Consider the following 19596-nt stretch of genomic DNA (forward strand, 5'->3'; position numbering starts at 1 on the left):
TTTGAAGTGCACGAGCACCCCTTTTAAGCCAGTCCTGTCTGCCACCTTTTCTAAGGGGATTCCCAGCCATTTGTGTGGGGTTAGGTCATTACTCCTTCATGTCCCGTGTGAGCTCTCTTTAACTCCTGTTTGCCCAGGCTGGCCATCGGAATGAAGAGGGGTGTTCAACCATCAATGGCCTTCCTGGCTTTATCGCTGTCGGTGAGCTCTGCATGAATGAGATTTGTCATCCCATCCAGACGGGTATTGGAGCCAGGCTGGAGATTACATAGAGCAAAGCTGAGAGCAGAAAAACTCTAACTGTCTGAAAGTGGCATTTTTGCACCAGTAGTGTTAAATCCAACTTTACCAGCAAAGCGCATTTACCACGACTATTCCACCCATATCAACCATGATACAGCTACTCCCCTGGGATCTGGATTTACCACTTAGAAATACGGAGGGAATTCCGAATGCTAGTCTTGGAGGGAAGTAGGCCTCGCCGGAGATATGGTTAGGGGGCTACTTACGTGGGTGATACAATCAGTGCAGCGGGCATACTAGTAGCATTTAAGTTACAGGCCATGGGCACCTTCAGTGCATGTTACTAGGGACTTATAAGTAAATTAAATATGCCAATTGGGCACAGTCCAATGTTACCAATTTTTAGGGGAGAGAGCAGAAGCACTTTAGCACAAATTAGCAGCAGTAAAGTGCACAGAGTCCTACAGCAAGCAAAAACTAAAATGGTTGGAGGCAGGGGAAATAGTTGGGGGAAGATCCTCCCAAGGTTGTCAGGTCTAACAACAAACAACATTAAAGGATAAGGGAAGCTGAGGCAGAAGGGCTGTAGAAAAACGGGGTGATCTCACTATAGTGCCTCAGAAAGAACGGTGGGGCTGGAGTAGAGTCAGTCATGTGATGCAACACCATTTCAGACAAAGATCACCTTGGTCCACTCAGAGTAATTCTACATCCTGCAGATCACTTTTGATTGGTCACAAGAAATTTGGCTTCATCACTCCTATCCTGCTAACCCTCCCGTGGCTTCTTATAGAGGCGAGAGCCCGATTTAAAACCGCTCGCACCACTCACAAAGCACAGCCCTCATCTTCGCCCATGTACCTAACTGAGAAACTGAAACGTTTGGGTGCCAAAATGGGGTAAAAAACACACAATGGCTTCTCCTTGAGCCTCCCACCTTCAATCTAGAGCGGTTCATGAATCAATCATTCTCCAGAAGCAATACAAATACTTGGAACTCCCTCTCTTCGACCCTCCACTTGACCATGTGCCATGCTAACTTCAAAATAGATCTTAAATTTCTCTTCGAAAGACACTTGGGTTCAATTCTTCTACTTACACTTGCTCTCCAATGTATGCTTTAATTTGCCTGATGTGACATCTCAAAGTTTACCCCTGCACCACCTGTCAGGGAAGTCGAATACCTAATGTATTCTTGATCTGATTGTTTTGTAACAGTTCTTTAATAAAGCACCCTGATGCCCTGGGCCATGTCCACGCAAGATAAAATCACAGAAGTAAATCAATATGAAAGTATGGGGCTGCCCTTGTCTCTCACAGGGACACAGTTGACCAGCAGCTTTGTAGCACTGCATACCCATGCCTGCACCCTCCTGTGTCCTCCCCCTCCCCCCCACCTGATGTGGGGAGGAGCCTAGGAGGTGGGGTTTGAGCAAATGGAAATGGATTCCCCCTCTATCCCAAATATACCTCAATTTCCGGGGTACTTTCTCTCTCCCAGAATGCAATACTTAATTCCTAGCCCCACAAACATTTCTTGAAACATCTGTGTACGCAGCTGTCCAGCGCTTCATTCTCCCTGTCCTAACATTAACAAATGTCTCCCGCTTCGCCTTGTTTGGGGTAGCAGTGTAATGTGTGCTTGTCTTTTGGTGTTCTCATGCAGCGGTGTGCCGCAAACCATGCCAAAATGGAGGACTCTGCGCCAGACCCAACGTGTGCGAGTGCCGCCCAGGGTGGGGAGGGAAGTACTGCCATGTTGGTGAGTAGAACAACAAAATAATAAGAACAACATTTGCAATCATCCCCTTTTTCTATACATCCCCCTAATATTCCCCTACTACCCATTCTCAATGCACCAGGCTCTTCTCGTGCCACCCGGCGGAATGCCTCATGCACTGGCAGATCAGGGCTGCTTTTTATAATTCATGATGGAAATTAATTTTGAATCATGAGCACAGGGCCCTTAAGAGCGTGGGGTCCAAGGTAAAGATTCTCAGCTGCCCATTACTTATGACAGCCTTGCTCTCTCTCTCTTTCTCAGTCTCAGTCTCTGTCTCTCTCTCTCTCTCTCCCTCTTGTCCACCTCTACCCTCTCACATGTGTGTGTTTCTGATGGTCTCTATTCTGGTCTTTCAGATGTGGACGAGTGCCAGGCACGTGTGACGTTCTGTGCTCATCGCTGTGTGAATACGGTAGGCAGCTACAAGTGCGAGTGTCAACCTGGCTTCTCACTTGGATCAGATAGCAAATCCTGTGACAAACTGCCTACCACAACATTTCCCCCGCTGATGCCTGCTTCAGGTAAGCTCAGGGTGTATAGAAATGTGTGGGGGGGTGGGTAAGCTGAGGGTGTGTTATGTTATACATTTTTGTAAAGCGCGAATATTTACCCAGAGGTGTCAAGGCTCTAGCTCAGTGAAAATAGAACAGAACTCCCAATGATGGGTGCGACTTCTCAGAAGTGTTACTAGAGTGGTGGTTTCCTTACTTTACTTACTAAACAGCCATGTTTTTAGTGCCTTTCTAAACATGAAGAGATTTGAACTGTTCCTGATGCGGGGGGGAGTGGGGGGTAGGAGGTTCTATTCCTTGGCAGTAGTATTTACAAAAGGTGTGTGTGTGTGTGTGGTGCAAGCTGGGTGGGTGTGTGCGGGTATGGTGTAAGCTGAGGTGCATTTGTGTGTGTGTGTAGTGCAAGATGAAGGTGTGTATGTATGTGGTGTAAACTGAGGGTGTGTGCGTAGTGTAAGCAGAGGCTGGTTATGTGTGTGGTGTAAACGGAAGGTCTGTGTGTGTTGTAAGATGAAGAGTGTGTGTGTGTGTGTGTGTAGTGTAAGATGAGGGGTGTGTGGTATAAGCTCAGATTGTATATGTGTGAGTTTAGTGTAAGCTTGGGTGTATATGTGTTGCTATGTGGTGTAAACTCAGGGTAAGTGTACACTGGTATCTATATATACACATATTCCATAGGAAAACTAAAGATGAAAGTGTGTTAAGTGTGGTAATCAAATTAAGAGCTCTCACACTGGATCGTCTTGAAAGGAGTTTATTGTATCAGAGATAAAATCCCATACCACAGTCATGCCAGGCACAGCTAGCAACTGAACTGCCTGGATCAAATAATGGCACTGACATGTGTCACCATAGAATGTGAGCATATCCTAAAGGAACCAACAACTTCAGCCCGGCTGAAGCTGCCTGCCTATGTATATTATAACACAGCTCCCTCCCCTAGGAAAAACTTATAAGATCAAGAAAAATCCAAACCAGCAAACAAAACATCAGACACATACTGGACATGGAGGTCCAGCTGATGAATACAGAACACAAATCAATTACAGCAACCTCAACACAGCACACCCCTTAAAAGCAACCTCCAACACACCCTAACTACAAACATAGTCTCCTAAATAACATGGAGGCCTCCTCATCCTCACCTCTTTTTCACCATGTAGTCTTCCTATTGAACCATTTCCACTTCTCAGAATTTCAGTTGTTTCCTGAGACCTGCCCTCTCCTTGATGGTTTATAAATTCATTGTCATTCATTAGTAACCAAGCAGAGCATCACCCGACTTCACTTCCACCCTACCCTGTCTTTGGCCCAGAGCAACTCTCCTGAAATGCCACGTTTTCCCATTGTCCAGCTTGACCCAATTGCCACCAACAGTCTTTACCCTGTAAAGCCCCCGAACTTGGTCAGTCTTTTACCAACTCCACCCGGCTTAACCTTGACCCAATAACCTACATGAATGAATGAATGAAGCATATTTATAGAGCGCACAGCTTCTCAGCAAGAGTGTCCCGGCGCTAATAGTCTTGAACTAAGAGACTAGACAGTCACACCTAGCACTGGAAGAACCAAGTTATCAGTAAGTGTTCTCAGAAAGGGGCCAGGCGGACCAGGGGACCTATAGATTAAGACCCCGGTCAGGCATTGAAGAGATGAAAGAGTACAACAGAAAACAAGACATTCTGCATCCTCAACATGGTCCATAGACATGGAGGAACAGTTAAACTCCTATTTAAACACAATGGCGACACTCCCCACCCCTGTCAAACGGTCTTTCCTAAGCACCATCAAGTTATACATCCATGAAAAGTTTTTGCACGTTTCCTTTTGGGCACCCTCATTTGCTCATAGAGACACCATCACGCATCCAGGATGGAACCAATTTGTTTTCTGGCTGCCTACCCCGCATCATCTCATAAGGGACCTTTCCTGTACTTGTATTTACCATGGTGCAATATGCCCAAACCATGTCTTTGATAGCATCCTGCACTGACAACCCAGCATTACACGCTAGTTGCATTGTACCCGTTACCAATTTATTGACCCTCTCAACTAGTCCATTCCCTTGGGGATTGTACAATGAAGTACATGCAGGCCTTATATCAAGGGTATCCAAAAAACATTTAATCTCCTGCAAAGTAAGAGAGGGTATACTCTCTCTTCTAAACACTACACCTAAGACATCAATGGTTGAACTAATAGTAGTACACTTCATAAACACCACCTCCACACATTTTGATTTTGCATCTACCAGTACAGCAAAGACCTTCTCTCATTCGTTAAGGAATTAGAAAGCTCCGATAATGTCTAAACACAACTTCTCCCACACCTCAGTAGCTTCAGACCAATTCTGTTTCTCTTCCAAATTGCCTATACCCACTCTCAATCGCGTCTCAGAATCTGCACACATTTCTAACTTCTCTACCCACTCGTTCACTTGATTGTCCATGAGTGACCACCAAAATGTTTCTCTAACACTCTTTATGGTTAACATCTGACCAAGGTGTCCCTCATGTGCTAGACTGACTAACCTAGGTCTGACTGCAGTAGGTGGCATGAATCTTTCCCCTCTCATCAGCAACCAATTATCATAAACCATTAGTTCATCCACCATCTTGAGGAATGGTTTTACCATGTCTTGAAAGGTACTCTTTCTCCTCACCATTCCTTTAATCAATTTTACAACACTTTGTAGGGTATCATCCTGCTCCATGGCCCGATCCAGTCCTCCTTAGAGACTGATCTTCCTAAGCCTTCTGTGGCATCATTTACACTGGTTACCACTTATTTTGCAGTGAACTCAGACTGTTCCGCAGCTTTGTCAGGCAATCTAGATAAACAATCAGCAACCTTATTCTTCCGTTCCGGCACATACTCCACCATACACTCATAAGGCTGCAATTCTACTGCTAATCTTGCCAACCTCCCTGAAGAATTTCTTATGCTTCCAGGTCCCAAAACTTTGAGTTGAGGTTTGTGATCTGTCCTCATCCTCTCTCTCAACACTGAATACTCAAGAGTTCACCATCTGTACCCACACCCTCCACTCATATGTTCACCCTCTCCAACTGTACCCATTACCATGCAGTCTGGCACTCCTGTGTGGGAGTGAGTACACTCAATGAGTTCATTGTAGGTCATACTGCTCCCTTTGCATCTGCTCAACTCAGAAGCGCCTGATCTGGAAACCTCTTCCTGGAAGCCTCACATTACACCCCGCTAACCTCCTCTTTGTTTTCTTTCAGAGCCATGGGACGCAGCCTCTGAACGACTCTCAAACGAGGTGCATGAGCTGAGGAGCAAAGTGAAGACCCTGGAGGAGGTTAGTGCCAGATTAGGACTTTTGGAATCTACCCTTGACTTGGGTCTAGAACAAGCACTGCTAATATAATAAGTTCTAGAGCAAATAGTATTTGCAGCGGGTTCAATTTGAGGGCTTGTAGTTATATCCGGTTCTAGAGCAGAAAATCATTGGAGCAGGTTTGAAATCAGTACGTCATTGGAATAGTGCTAGAACATGCTTTCCTGTGAAAGAGTTCTATAAGAAAAACTGTCCTTGGAGAGGCGTTTAGATAATACTGTCCATGAAGTAGGTTCTGCAGCATAAACTATAGGCTGAGCAGGTTCCGGAGAATAAACTGCCCATTCAGTGGGTTTTAGAGCAAAACTCCTTGACTTTGGGGAAGGTTCTAGAACAGAGACTGATTGCTGAGTAGTCTTGTCTGTGAAGCAGGTTGTAGAGTGGAATCTGCACTCTGTGGAACAGAAAAGGCTACTGTAACGGGCTGCAGAGTCCTGTCCATAGAGAAGGATGTAGGGCAACCTATTCATTTAGCAGGTTCTGCAGCAGGCTGCGATGGTTTCAGTTTAACAGCAAACATTCCATGAAAAGTGTTCTCGATTACGCGGTTCCTGAAGTAGGTTGTAGAATACATCCTCCCTACAGCAAGGCACTAGCGCAGTCTAAAGGATACGGATTGGCATGGGGTAGATATAGGGTCAGAGTGAGGTTATCCTTTAGATACACTCAAGAGCAGGCACATCCATAATGAAGGTCCTAGAGCGGGAACCGTCCCCTACACTAGATACTCCTTGTCGCGTGCTCGTTAGCACTACATGTTCCTGCAGCAGCTTCTATAGCAGTTTCTTAAGTAGAGCTAGAGGGATCAAAATGAGAACCATAGTTGAAGCATGTTTATAGAGGAGACAGATCCTGGAGAAGATCACCGAAGAGTGATATCTTACTCAGGACTTGTGCTGGTTCTGAAAGAACCAGTTTCCCTAGTGCATCTTTTAACAAGCATCCTCGGTGGATGCTCTAGGTAGAAAAGTGCCTCTGGGCAAGATTCTATTGGTGAGTGTTAGCGACAATACAGGTTGTGAAATGAACAATGCTGTAGTTACTGGTTGTGGAGTCGGGAGTGTTACTGTTTCAAGTTCTGGAGTAGGCCGTGCTCTTTAGACAAGTGTTTAGAGTTGGCAGATCCATCGGCACAGCTTCTAAGGCATACATCTTTCCTGGTACAAGTACTAAAGTTAATAATGTCCCTCTTGATGATTCTAGACTGAGATGTCCCTTTGCTGGAGGTTTTGAATCAGATGATACCCAGAACCTGGTAGATCTAGATGGGTACAAGGAGACGCTAGAGCAAAAAAAGTCCTGCCTTATAGTCGAGCAAGTACCTTTCATAACTTATCAGTAAGAAGACCGACAATCTGGTCCTGGGTGCTCCAAACCACCTGACATTCCACAGAAGAACACCTCCAATAGCTACACTTGTGCAACACATCATTACTTCTCTTAGTTAAATGCCCATAATTATTGGATTCAAGATAGATTCTAACTTAAGGATGAAAACACAAGTTAAGCCCATTATCACCAACATATTGTCTTTTTGTTCCTCTCTTAAGAAGATTATACATTTTTTTTCACCTACTGGTGGAGTCGATAGTAAACCCCAGAATGACTGTGGTTAAAGCGCTGTTTCTTTTTCCCAACAGAGTGTAGTGGTCCAGAAACAAGTGCACCCTGGGACCTGGGGTCCTATGCTGGACCACCATTGGTGGTGACAAGCTTTTCAGTCTAGGAGCTATCTATGGCACTCCTTCGCATTGGACCTACAGCTAGAATGCTTTTTTCTATAGTTCAAGTGTGCCATTAAATGCCACCTCTTTGTTTAACTCTCCACCCTGCCAAAATAGTACGCTCTGAGTTCAACAACACCGAGGGACTTGCTCTGTATAAATATCCTCAACTCTGTCCTGCCTGTGAAGTTCTTAGATGCAGACTTACTGAATGTGCCCCCCTTCTCCACAATAGGTGCCCAAACACAATCCCTCACAGTCTGCCATCAAGCGGTGATGCACAGGTGTGACTCCTGGCTGCTCAGGGTCAAGTTGCCTGATCACAAGCAGATGGTGCCATTTTAGATCAGGGTTTAGACCATGTACTGCCCTCTACACAACGTTTTCAGTGTAGAAAGCTGTAGGCCACTGGCCGGCACATGCTCCTGTAGGTCTGGCCTCCACAGATCCAAAAACTGCATCCGCCCACATTTCAAGTTGAATTCAAAATGGAGTCCAGAAGAGCGTCCATCAATACCACAGGCCCCGTATTATGATAAGAGTGCACCTTAAAACAGGTGTGTGGTCCGCAAACAGGGAAAGTGTGCTCAATTATGTTGAATGTGCTGACCTTAGAACAGCCACAAAACTTGTGCTGCCCTTGGGGAAGCTCATGCAAGTGAAATATGAAGCATCTGCTTCAAAGCCGATTCGTATATCACTGTGCAGTTGGCAACCCGCCTGCACTTTCAAAAGGGATTAGAGATCCCTTTGCAGGCGTGGGCTGTGAGTAACTGCATTCGCCTGCAAGAGGATGTCGAGTGGGCCATCGGAACCCCTTAAACTCTTCGAGAAGGTTGCCATTAGGGTATGAACTGACCGTACGCCCTCCTGAGGGCATGTTTGCCTCTGCACCCACACCTGTAATATGGCATGTTTGCAAGGGCAAAGAGATTCTCTCATTTGATTGAGGCCATGCCCCCATGCAAATGAGGAAACGCCCTCTTGAGATGCTGTTTGCGCTACATGTGCACTATCACTGTCAGTGTTACAGAATTCGAAAGGGACTAGTGAGGCATGCCAGCGAAGCCACAGATGCAGACAGAGGGAGATCAATTTTATGCTGACCACTGGTATCCTCTTGTGCCACTGGATGCCTCTCATGGAGACTTTTGGTGACCTGCTGAGGCCTCTCGTAGTGGCACTAGCTGACCTACTTACGCATATCGTACTTTCCTTTAGGAGTTCTAGATGCCTTTCATGGTGACCCTAGTAACCTCTTCACACCTTAAGGGTGACCTCCTTATCACCGTTCGTGCTGACACTTCTCTCATGATGACTCGGGGCAACGTCATCAGTCCTATCATAGTGACCCTTGGTGACCTGCCCGCCCCGCCATGTTGACCCTGGATCACCTCCTTACTTCCCCCTCAGGTTGGCCCCTTAACAACTCTCTGGACATCTCCCCTCTAATCCTTTCTGATCTTTTGATAGCTTCCTGCCTTTTATTCTGCAGAGGATCGAGTGGACTGTCAGCACCTTCCAGAAGCTAGTGCCCATGAAGCTGGAGGACCTGAAGGCGGAGCACGTGGTGGAGCTGTGGGCACGGCTGCAGCAGCTGGACCAGGTGGAGTCCCTCAGCGACCAGCTCATGTACATGGAGGAGAAGATGGGCACCTGTGAGTATGAGGGCACTGCTACTGGGTCAGGGGGAGAGGAAAGAACCTACTGGGCCTTCAACATGCAGCAGGGGAGGAGGGGTGGGAAGAGGACAGAGGGGTGTGAGGGCAAAGAGATGAGGGAGTGAGGAAGAGAGAGTGAAGCGAGGCGGGAGTGAAGGAGAGAGAGTGAGGAGAGGGAAAAAGAGATGAGGGAGTGAAGAATAGACAGTGAGGAGAGGACAAAGAGATGAGGGAGTGAGGAAGAGAGAGTGAGGAAAGGCAGAGAGAGGGGGGAGTGAAGAAGAGAGAGTGAGGACAGGCAGAGAGAGGCGGGAGTGAAGAAGAGAGAGTGAGGACAGGCAGAGAGAGGCGGGAGTGAAGAAGAGAGAGTGAGGAGAGGCAGAGAGAGGAGGAAGTGAAGAAGAGAGAGTGAGGAGAGGCAGAGAGAGGAGGAAGTGAAGAAGAGAGAGTGAGGAGAGGCAGAGAGATGGAGTGAGGAAGAGAGAGTGAGGAAAGGCCGAGAGAGGAGGGAGTGAAGAAGAGAGAGTGAGGAGAGGCAGAGAGAGGAGGGAGTGAAGAAAGAATGAGGAAAGGCAGAGAGAGGAGGAAGTGAAGAAGAGAGAATGAGGAGAGGCAGAGAGAGGAGGGAGTGAAGAAGAGAGAGTGAGGAAAGGCAGAGAGAAGAGGGAGTGAAAAAGAGAGAGTGAGGAGAGGCAGAGAGAGGAGGGAGTGAAGAAGAGAGAATGAGGAAAGGCAGAGAGAGGAGGAAGTGAAGAAGAGAGAGTGAGGAGAGGGCAAAGAGATGAGGGAGTGAGGAAGAGAGAGTGAGGAAAGGCAGAGAGAGGGGGGAGTGAAGAAGAGAGAGTGAGGACAGGCAGAGAGAGGCGGGAGTGAAGAAGAGAGAGTGAGGAGAGGCAGAGAGATGGAGTGAGGAAGAGAGAGTGAGGAAAGGCAGAGAGAGGAGGGAGTGAAGAAGAGAGAGTGAGGAGAGGCAGAGAGAGGAGGAAGTGAAGAAGAGAGAGTGAGGAGAGGCAGAGAGATGGAGTGAGGAAGAGAGAGTGAGGAAAGGCCGAGAGAGGAGGGAGTGAAGAAGAGAGAGTGAGGAGAGGCAGAGAGAGGAGGGAGTGAAGAAAGAATGAGGAAAGGCAGAGAGAGGAGGAAGTGAAGAAGAGAGAATGAGGAGAGGCAGAGAGAGGAGGGAGTGAAGAAGAGAGAGTGAGGAAAGGCAGAGAGAAGAGGGAGTGAAAAAGAGAGAGTGAGGAGAGGCAGAGAGAGGAGGGAGTGAAGAAGAGAGAATGAGGAAAGGCAGAGAGAGGAGGAAGTGAAGAAGAGAGAGTGAGGAGAGGGCAAAGAGATGAGGGAGTGAGGAAGAGAGAGTGAGGAAAGGCAGAGAGAGGGGGAGTGAAGAAGAGAGAGTGAGGACAGGCAGAGAGAGGCGGGAGTGAAGAAGAGAGAGTGAGGAGAGGCAGCGAGAGGAGGGAGTGAAGAAGAGAGAATGAGGAAAGGCAGCGAGAGGAGGGAGTGAAGAAGAGAGAGTGAGGAAAGGCAGAGAGAGGGGGGAGTGAAGAAGAGAGAATGAGGAACGGCAGAGAGAGGGGGGAGTGAAGAAGAGAGAATGAGGAAAGGCAGAGAGAGGAGGAAGTGAAGAAGAGAGAATGAGGAGAGGCAGAGAGAGGAGGGAGTGAAGAAGAGAGAGTGAGGAAAGGCAGAGAGAAGAAGGAGTAAAGAAGAGAGAGTGAGGAGAGGCAGCGAGAGGAGGGAGTGAAGAAGAGAGAATGAGGAAAGGCAGAGAGAGGGGGGAGTGAAGAAGAGAGAATGAGGAGAGGCAGAGAGAGGAGGGAGTGAAGAAGAGAGAGTGAGGAAAGGCAGAGAGAAGAGGGAGTAAAGAAGAGAGAGTGAGGAGAGGCAGCGAGAGGAGGGAGTGAAGAAGAGAGAATGAGGAAAGGCAGAGAGAGGAGGAAGTGAAGAAGAGAGAGTGAGGAGAGGCACAGAGAGGAGGGACTGAAGAAGAGAGGGTGAGGAGAGGCAGAGAGAGGAGCGAGAGAAGAAGAGAGAGTGAGGAAAGGCAGGGAGTGAAGAAGAGAGAGTGAGGAGAGAGAATAGAGGTGAGGGAGTGAGGAAGAGAGTGAGGAGAGGCAGAGAGGGGAGGGAGAGAGAGTGCTGAGAGGCAGAGAAAGAAGGGAGTGAACTTTTCTAACATAACATAACAAGAAGAGAGAGTGAGGAGAGGCAGAGAGAGGAGGGAGTGAAGAAGAGAGAGTGAGGAGAGGCAGAGAGATGAAGGAGTGAGGAAGAGAGAGTGAGGAGAGAGCAAAGAGGTGAGGGAGTGAGGAAGAGAGAGTGAGGAGAGGCAGAGAGGGGAGGGAGAGAGAGTGCTGAGAGGCAGAGAAAAAAGGGAGTGAAGAAGAGAGAGTGAGGAGAGGCAGAGAGATGAGGGAGTGAAGGAGAGAGGCAGAGAGAGGAGGGAGTAAAGAAGAGAGAATCAGGTGAAGGAAGGGATTGAAGAAGAGAGAACAGAGAGGAAACGAAGGGAATATAGTGAAGGAGAGAGGAGGGAAGAGAGGTGAGAAAAGGATGATGGGAATAAGGAAGGAGAGAGAAGGAGTGAACAGGGCTGAAAGTGGGAGGAGTAAAGGAGAAGTTTAGACGAGGGAATGGGCTGAAGGAGTGGACACCAGAGTCGGATTGGTAAGGCGGGCACTTGGGCAATGGCCGAGGGGCCGGGATCCGAGGTCCCGCTGTGGGCTTCTTTTTTGGGCAGCCTGGGGTGGGGTGATTTGGCTGGTGTCTACGTTGTTTGGATGCAGCCAATGGGTCCCTGAGTGGCCTTTCTGCGGCAGATGGGCGTCCATTACCTCCCTTTTATCAACGGGCAGAGGTGTCACTCCCTTTCTCTCGCTGGGCCGGACCATTAATGTATGCAGATTGAGAGGGGGCAGGGGGCCTGAGCAAAAGTGGCCTCACTTGTTTTCAGGTGTGTTTCACCAGAGTGAATTAATCCATGCATTGTTTTGCGGAAAGGCGATTTTTTTTTTTAAAAATGTTTTTATTGTTTTTTAATAAAACATCAAAACAACTCAGCAGATACATCTCAGTCAGCATCCATTCGTTACAAGTGACAAGATTTACAAATGATAAGGATACAAAATTAGCAAAATCACGATTCCCCTGCACGGCCCGGTGGTTCTACCCCCCCCGTACTAGATATCTCACAGGTCCCTTGGTTAAGTGTGGACCTAGGAGAGCGAACCCCTCGCCCTTGCCCTGTTTCAGATGTTGTCCAGTGCATCCCCATGTCTTGTAATAGCTTAGCCATGGCTGCCAAATTTTCACAAAGTTTCGCGGGCAACCCCTCGCTTTATATACAGTCTTTTCGGCTCCCATATTCATATCCATACCACTCCGCCACTCCTTCAATGTGGGAAGCTCAGGTCTTCCCCAGTGCTTAGCTATATCCTGTTTAGCCACTATGAGACTAAGGTTACTAAGAAGAAGTTGGTACCTAGAAATGTCAACGTCTGTGTAAATATATTTAGTTCTTACACAATCCATGTCCAGTAACTATGTATTTGTTGACAGTCCCATAACATATGAATGAAGGAGCCTCTTGCTGCACTACATCGCAGACACTCTGGCGTTTCTGCCCTGCCCATCGCATGCAGTTTCGCCCGGTCGTAGTATGCCCTGTGTAGGATTTTGAACGGAACCAGTCGCAGTCTGAGCTTATTCACCACCTCTCTAGGGTGCATCAAGGCCATCTCCCAGTCTATCAAAAGAGACACAATTGATGGACGGAATCTCCCAGTCTATATCTTCTAGTGTACCTTAAAGGTCTTCCTACTTACCCCGGAGTGTCATTAGTCTGTCAGGCATATTATTTATTAGAGTTTTGTAGGTCCAGGAGACCACTTTCTCCTGTATCTCTTCCTGTAATAGCCGACCCTCTAACGGGGCATAGTCCAGGAGATCTACAATATCAGGTTTCTGTGCCTACCAGGTGTGTCGGAATTGAACGTATTTATAGTGCTGTGTAGCCGTCAAGCTATATTTCACTTGTAGGTCTGCTAACGTCATCAGTGTGTCCTGTCGTGTTATGTCTCCCAAGGTAGTGATGCCTATAACATCCCATCCTTTAAACCCCCTCAATTTTGCAAGTTCAGGTAACCGTCAACCCTCCCATAGGGGTGTGGCTCTATTTAGCCTTTTTTCCAATTGCATCACTCATTCGGCCTCCCTCCATGCCTCGATCGCTCTTTGCGTGTCTGGTAGTAGGCTTCTCGTTCCTTGGCCCCCATAGATGTAGTGGAGGTGTGAGCGTTTGTGAAATTGGAGTCTCTCTACGGCACATGTCCCCATTCGTTGGTAACCACAAGGTGTGCCGCCCTATAGTATGCCCTGACATATGGTAAAGGCAGCTTGTCACGTTTTTGGAAATGTAGAGTCCCAAATATTTGAAGCCTCCCTCAGCCATCGGCAGACCCGCTGGTATAGACTGCATGTCAACGTGGCCCCCTATCGGGTATAAGACCGACTTCCCCCAGTTAATCTTATATTCTGCCTGCCTACCATATTCTTCAATTACGTTCAGAATAATTGGGAGTGTCTTATCCGGGTTTTGTTATATACAACAGAATATCATCTGCATACAGTTCATCTAGCAGCTGACCCTTGGGGTCCCGGAACCTTGTCAGGTCTGGGTGCGTTCTGATCAGACACGCTAGGGTTCGAGAACAAGCGAAAAAAGGAGGGGGGACAGCAGGCAACCCTGTCTAGACCCCCGCCGGATGGGAAACTCAGCCGATTTAACGCCATTTACTCGTACTCTAGCCCTGGGATTTGTGTACAGGAGATCGACCCACGCCCGGAAGTTGTGTCCGAAGCCCAATTTTAAGAGGACCCATCTCATGAAGGGCCAGTGTACTGTATCAAATGTAGGCCTGGGCATAGTTCGCAGAGTTTTGCTACGTGGAACTCCGCAAAGTTACAAAAAAATCTGCAAAGTTACGCAAGTGGCGGAGTGCAGTGTGAACTGCAGTTTGTGCTGGTAGTCCTGTCGCTCGGGTAGAAATTCTACCCGAGCGGCAGCTTGCGCTCGCGAACTTACCGTTCGCGAACTTACTGGTCGCGAACTTACCGTTCGCGAGCAGGGAAAAAACTCTGCTGCACATCGCGAAGCGGAGTTTTCTGCACTCCGTGAGCTCCGCGTAGTGTGGAGTGCAAAAAACTCCGCAAACGGAGCGAAGTTCACCGCCCAGGCCTAACCAAATGCCTTTTCGGTGTCGAGTGATAATAGCAGATGGGGAGTTTCACTTTCCTTAGTCACATCTAGCCAATATGCCAGTCTACGAAGGTTGACACACGTGGCGCGTTTGGGCATGAAGCCTGACTGGTCCTTGTGTACCAGGGCTGCTGTGACTGTCAAAAGGCGTGTCACCAGTATGGAGGTCAATATCTTGGTTTCGACATTGAGGAGCGAAATCGGACTGTAAGAACCACAGCAATCCGGGGGCTTACCCGGTTTTGGTATGACCACAACCGTGGCTTGACAGAGGTCTGGGGGAGTGCACCCTCCTCTTTTGCCGCTAGAAACAGATTTAGGAGCCGTGGGGCCAGGATACTACTATTGTGTTTGAAGACTTCCCCTGGGAGTCCGTTCGACCCCGGGGTTTTCCCCTACTTCTGCTTGGCAATGGCAGCATTGACTTCTTCCAGAGTAATGTCCTCGTCTAGGGCCTCCGTGTCTTCAGTTCGCAGGGTGGGCACGGCTATCACAGTGAGATAGTCGTCTATGCAGCTCTTGTCCGTCGTCGAGCAGGCCACGTACAGGTTGGCATAATAGTTCCCGAACACTGCCGCAATCGTGGGTGCCGTCATGTGTTGTTACCCCCCTCTTCAATTTGAGCTACACAGTTCGTTTCTCGGTCTTTCCGACTCAACCATGCTAGTAGCCACCCCGCTCTGTCCCCACTCTCATACAGTCTGTGGTGAGTGGCCAGAATTTGTGTGCGGACTTCTCTTTCCGCTAGGGCCCGGAATTCCCTCCGTGTGACCTCCAATTGTCTAAGCTTCTCTGCCTTGTTAACTGGGGATATTTCTTTTTCTAATTTTAACAATTTACTCTCTAGGTCTCGTATTTGCAGCGTTTCATTTCTATGCTTACGGGCTACTACGTCTTGCATTCTCCCTCTGAGCACTGCCTTGTAGGCCTCCCAGAGGGTGGCCTCCGAAGACACGGACCCTTCATTATCTTGAAAAATAGTTTGGTCTCTATGACAACGGCCTCTGCTACCTTTTTATCGCCTAGCTCCCAAGCGTTCAATTTCCAGTCCGATTTGGACCTCTGTTCCCTACCCACAACCTGCAGCTGTAATGGGGAATGATCGGAGATGCCTCTTGTTAGATATTCTGTGTCTACGATGACTTGGATTTCCCCCGCTGGGGCAAAGAGGTAGTCAAGCCGGGAAAAGGTCTTACGTGCCCCTGAGAAAAACGAGTAGCTACGGTCAAATGGATGGTGGCGGCGCCAGAGACCCGTCAGGCCTAGTGAGTTCACAAGGTCCGCCAGTGGGGTAGACACCCGAGTGCCTGCCACTGGATGGGATCTATCAACAAGTGGGTTCATCACATCGTTAAAGTCACCCCCTATTATATGAGTTTGAGTCTAACAGTATGTTAGCCACGGCCTGTAGCGTCTGGAGCTGCAAATGCGGTAGAGCATAAACACTAATCGGTGTGAATTCCCCCTGTCCCCACGTGCCTCAGACCGCTGATTATGTGCCCCCAGAGTCCACCCATGTCTTAACTACGTGGAAAGGTCGAGTTTTCTTAATGAGGGCGGCTACTCCTCGGGCACCGGGGGAGAATACCGCATGCCCGGGTCGATTTTCAATCCCAATCCAACCCTGGTGGAGACTGGAGGGAAATGTGATGTGTGAAGAGGAGTGAAGGTAGAGGTTATTGGAAATGGTGAGTAAGAGTGAGAGGTGGGATGAGGATAAGTGAGGATAAGGTAAGGGTGTGAGGGGGGAATCTGGGCATGAGTGAGGTGACAGCAGATGGAGAGCGAAGAACGAGTTAAAGCGTGAGTGAGAGGACGGAGTGAGGAGAAGGTGGAGAGTAAAAGCAGGGATGTGGAGAAGGCAGATGGAGGGAGGGAGGGGGGTCCTGTATTGTGTGACCACAGGCAGCTTATCACGTGTAAAGCTGACATGCACCCTCGATGCTTGTGTTGAATTTCGAATACTCTATTGTAAGAGAGAATAAATCCCACCACTAACCTGGGTTAGATCTCCAGTTTAAATGGCCACTCCTCCTGCAGCGTTGCCCTCACTGTCCTCTCTCCCTTTCTCTGTGTCTGTCTGTCCCTGTCCCTTACACAGGCGCCTGCAAAGACAACGAGACAGCGCTCAAAGTGGACCTGAACAGTCGGTGAAGACCCCTTCGACCATCCACCAGCGCCACCCATCGAGTTCTAGGAGAAGTGATTCATTGTTTATAGACACCCACTCAATCCCTGAGATCCCCTCTACCCTTCCTCTCCAAGACTCGGTGTGTATCCCCTCTCTGTCCCTTCTCTGCACTTCTTCCTCTATCCAACACTCCGTGTACACCTCCCTTGTCTCTCGCCAGAGGCCCTGATGCTCCCCATGACTCCCTGTACATCTCTCCTCTCTCTCCAGTGACCCTACAAGTGCTTAATTTGAGCCGGTGGTTTCCGGTGCTGGGCACCAGCACTTAATTGTTAGCAACTGCACTTATGACATGGCGGTGCTCTTTGTATAATTTAGAGATGAGCACACTAGCAGTTGCTTTTTTAATAAAATGCATCTTAAAATTGCTAATACCTGCCATCCGTGCTGTTCTTAAAGCTTTGGGGGCCTGGGATAGTCTGAACTGTCACACTTATAGGAATGTGATGGTCAGTAGTTGTGCTGGCAGCACTGACAGGAGCAATGGGTGGTGCAAGCTGCAGTGGCCTCCTGGCAGGGCTCTGGCACATTTTAATTTTTTTTTACAAATTAAGCACTGCCAGGCCTTTTCTCTCCCCAGAGGCTATGTTCGCTCCCCATGGCTCTTTGTACATCCCTCCTCTTTCCAGCGGCCCTTCTCACTCCCTATAACTCCCCGCACATGTCTCCTCACTTCTCTGTGGGCCCTTATAGCTCTTTCACCAAGACCCTTCCATCCTATGCTGCGCTCCACCCAAGAAACTCCGCTCCTCAAAGACCCTCCCATCCTATGGTGCGCTCCACCCAAGAGACTCCGCTCCTCAAAGACCCTCCCATCCTATGGTGCGCTCCACCCAAGAGACTCCGCTCCTCAAAGACCCTCCCATCCTATGCTGCGCTCCACCCAAGAGACTGCGCTCCTCAAAGACCCTTCCTTCCTATGCTGCCCTCCACCCAAGAGACACTGCTCCTCAAAGACCCTTCCAACCTATGCTGCCCTCCACCCAAGAGACACTGCTCCTCAAAGACCCTTCCTTCCTATGCTGCCCTCCACCCAAGAGACACTGCTCCTCAAAGACCCTTCCAACCTATGCTGCACTCCACTCAAGAGACTCCTCTCCTCAAAGACCCTTCAATCCTATGCTGCGCTCCACCCAAGAGACTCCGCTCCTCAAAGACCCTTCCAACCTATGCTGCACTCCACTCAAGAGACTCCTCTCCTCAAAGACCCTTCAATCCTATGCTGCGCTCCACCCAAGAGACTGTGCTCCTCAAAGACCCTTCCTTCCTATGGCGCCCTCCACCCAAGAGACACTGCTCCTCAAAAAACCCTTCCAACCTATGCTGCACTCCACTCAAGAGACTCCACTCCTCAAAAAACCCTTCCATCCGACGGGACGCTCCACCCAAGAGACTGCGCTCAACCCAAGAGACTCCTCTCCTCAAAGACCCTTCCTTCCTATGCTACGCTCCACCCAAGAGATTGCGCTCCATCCAAGAGACGCAGAGCTCTCTCAAAGTCCCCCAACCAGGGCTCTGTTCCTTTCTCCCTGTAATGTTCCAAATCACATACACACTTGTGTGAAGGGTGTTAAGAGTGGGAGTTAATTTTTGTGTCCTTTTAGTCAAGATTCCTTCAAATAGTAAAAGAAATCCCTGGCTCGTGAGCAGAAGCTTTATGCTGCAAATGTCCTCATCAATAACCTCCTGAAATCTGGTGCATATTCTAAGATCATTTAAGATGCTAGGCATGTGCAACAGTGATTTCACAGTACTCGGTTTCAATTGGCGGAGCACACTGTTCTCACAAGTGATGTAATAGGGAACTGCTGGCATGGACTAGGTTGTGAGAATATGGCCATATTGGCCATAAAAGAACCTGGCCTTAACTAAACTTCAGTTTCCATGATCCTCTGCATGCCTGCCCAGTGACACACTTCCTGTTACTGTCACAACTCCCATGAATTTTACCTCTTATGTTTAGCTCATTTGCAAGCCTCACAATCAGCAGATTACCAGGATAGCTGCTGCAGGTAACCATCTCATAGCAGCCTGCTGCAGCAAAAAACAGAACCTTTTCAGGGGCCGGGGAGCCCTTCTCCTCTTTCTCATTCCATTAGAACCCACCTCCTTCTCCAAAGCCCCTGATCCCTGAAACGCCACACTCTTTAATGTCCACCTTCATCCCCAGCCCTCTGTCTCACTCCTTGTTTCTCTTCCATATTCTTTGCATGCTTGTCCATGGCCCTGTTCCAAGCTTACTGGCTCTCCTATTATGCTTCCTGGCATCCATGCTCCAGAACGCTGCCATGTTGTCTAGCATTATTCAGTGCTTCCGTATACCCCTCTACGCCAATTTCTGTCATTGTTGAAAACCAGGCGACTCAAACAATCTGGGAACTTTCGCTGTCTCCTGCTCATCTAATGCCTGTTGGAGCAACAACATCACATCACTCGGTTCATATCATCAATGTTCAATGGGTGCTCTACACAGACCTACAGTCTGGTGCAAGGCTACTGAAATTATATTTTTTTGCATTTTTAATATATGGTCTAATTTAAATGTTGTAGTATAGCTATTAATTATTAATAAATACATTCCTGATTTTTTAAGGTTCCCCAAAGTGTTGTGATTGTCCTGTCATGAGATGAGTGTTTTTATGTGCATGGCCTTCTCTTTGGGCACTGTCAATGCACATATTTCTGCTGCCCTGAGCAAAAGTGACATTTTGGCAACTCATTTCCAGGTAGCAGAAGCCATGTTTGATGCTCACGGTGGTAAACTAGTATCCCCTCGGTGGCGACACCCGCCGCGTCCACTTAGTGTATCTGCCGCAGAAGTGACTCAGCCCATAGTAAGAGCCACTTTCTAGGCATCTAACCCT

General features: G+C 48.4%; 1 protein-coding gene across 2 annotated transcripts in view; it reads left to right on the forward strand.

Moving 5' to 3' along the window:
• Window positions 1-19328, forward strand: part of LOC146869475 (epidermal growth factor-like protein 8) — a 160104-nt gene extending 140776 nt beyond the window's left edge. For both annotated transcript variants that reach the window (XM_085599866.1, XM_085599867.1), the window contains 5 exons: window positions 1910-2005; window positions 2383-2547; window positions 5784-5860; window positions 9119-9281; window positions 16643-19328. In XM_085599866.1, coding sequence (XP_085455992.1) covers window positions 1910-2005; window positions 2383-2547; window positions 5784-5860; window positions 9119-9281; window positions 16643-16695 — 554 coding nt within the window. In that variant the 3' untranslated portion in view covers window positions 16696-19328. The remainder of the gene's footprint in view (window positions 1-1909; window positions 2006-2382; window positions 2548-5783; window positions 5861-9118; window positions 9282-16642) is intronic.
• Window positions 19329-19596: the final 268 nt, after the last annotated feature.

The sequence above is a fragment of the Triturus cristatus genome, chromosome 1_1 (assembly GCF_964204655.1).
Source record: "Triturus cristatus chromosome 1_1, aTriCri1.1, whole genome shotgun sequence".
In the NCBI taxonomy this organism is placed as follows: Eukaryota; Metazoa; Chordata; class Amphibia; order Caudata; family Salamandridae; genus Triturus; species Triturus cristatus.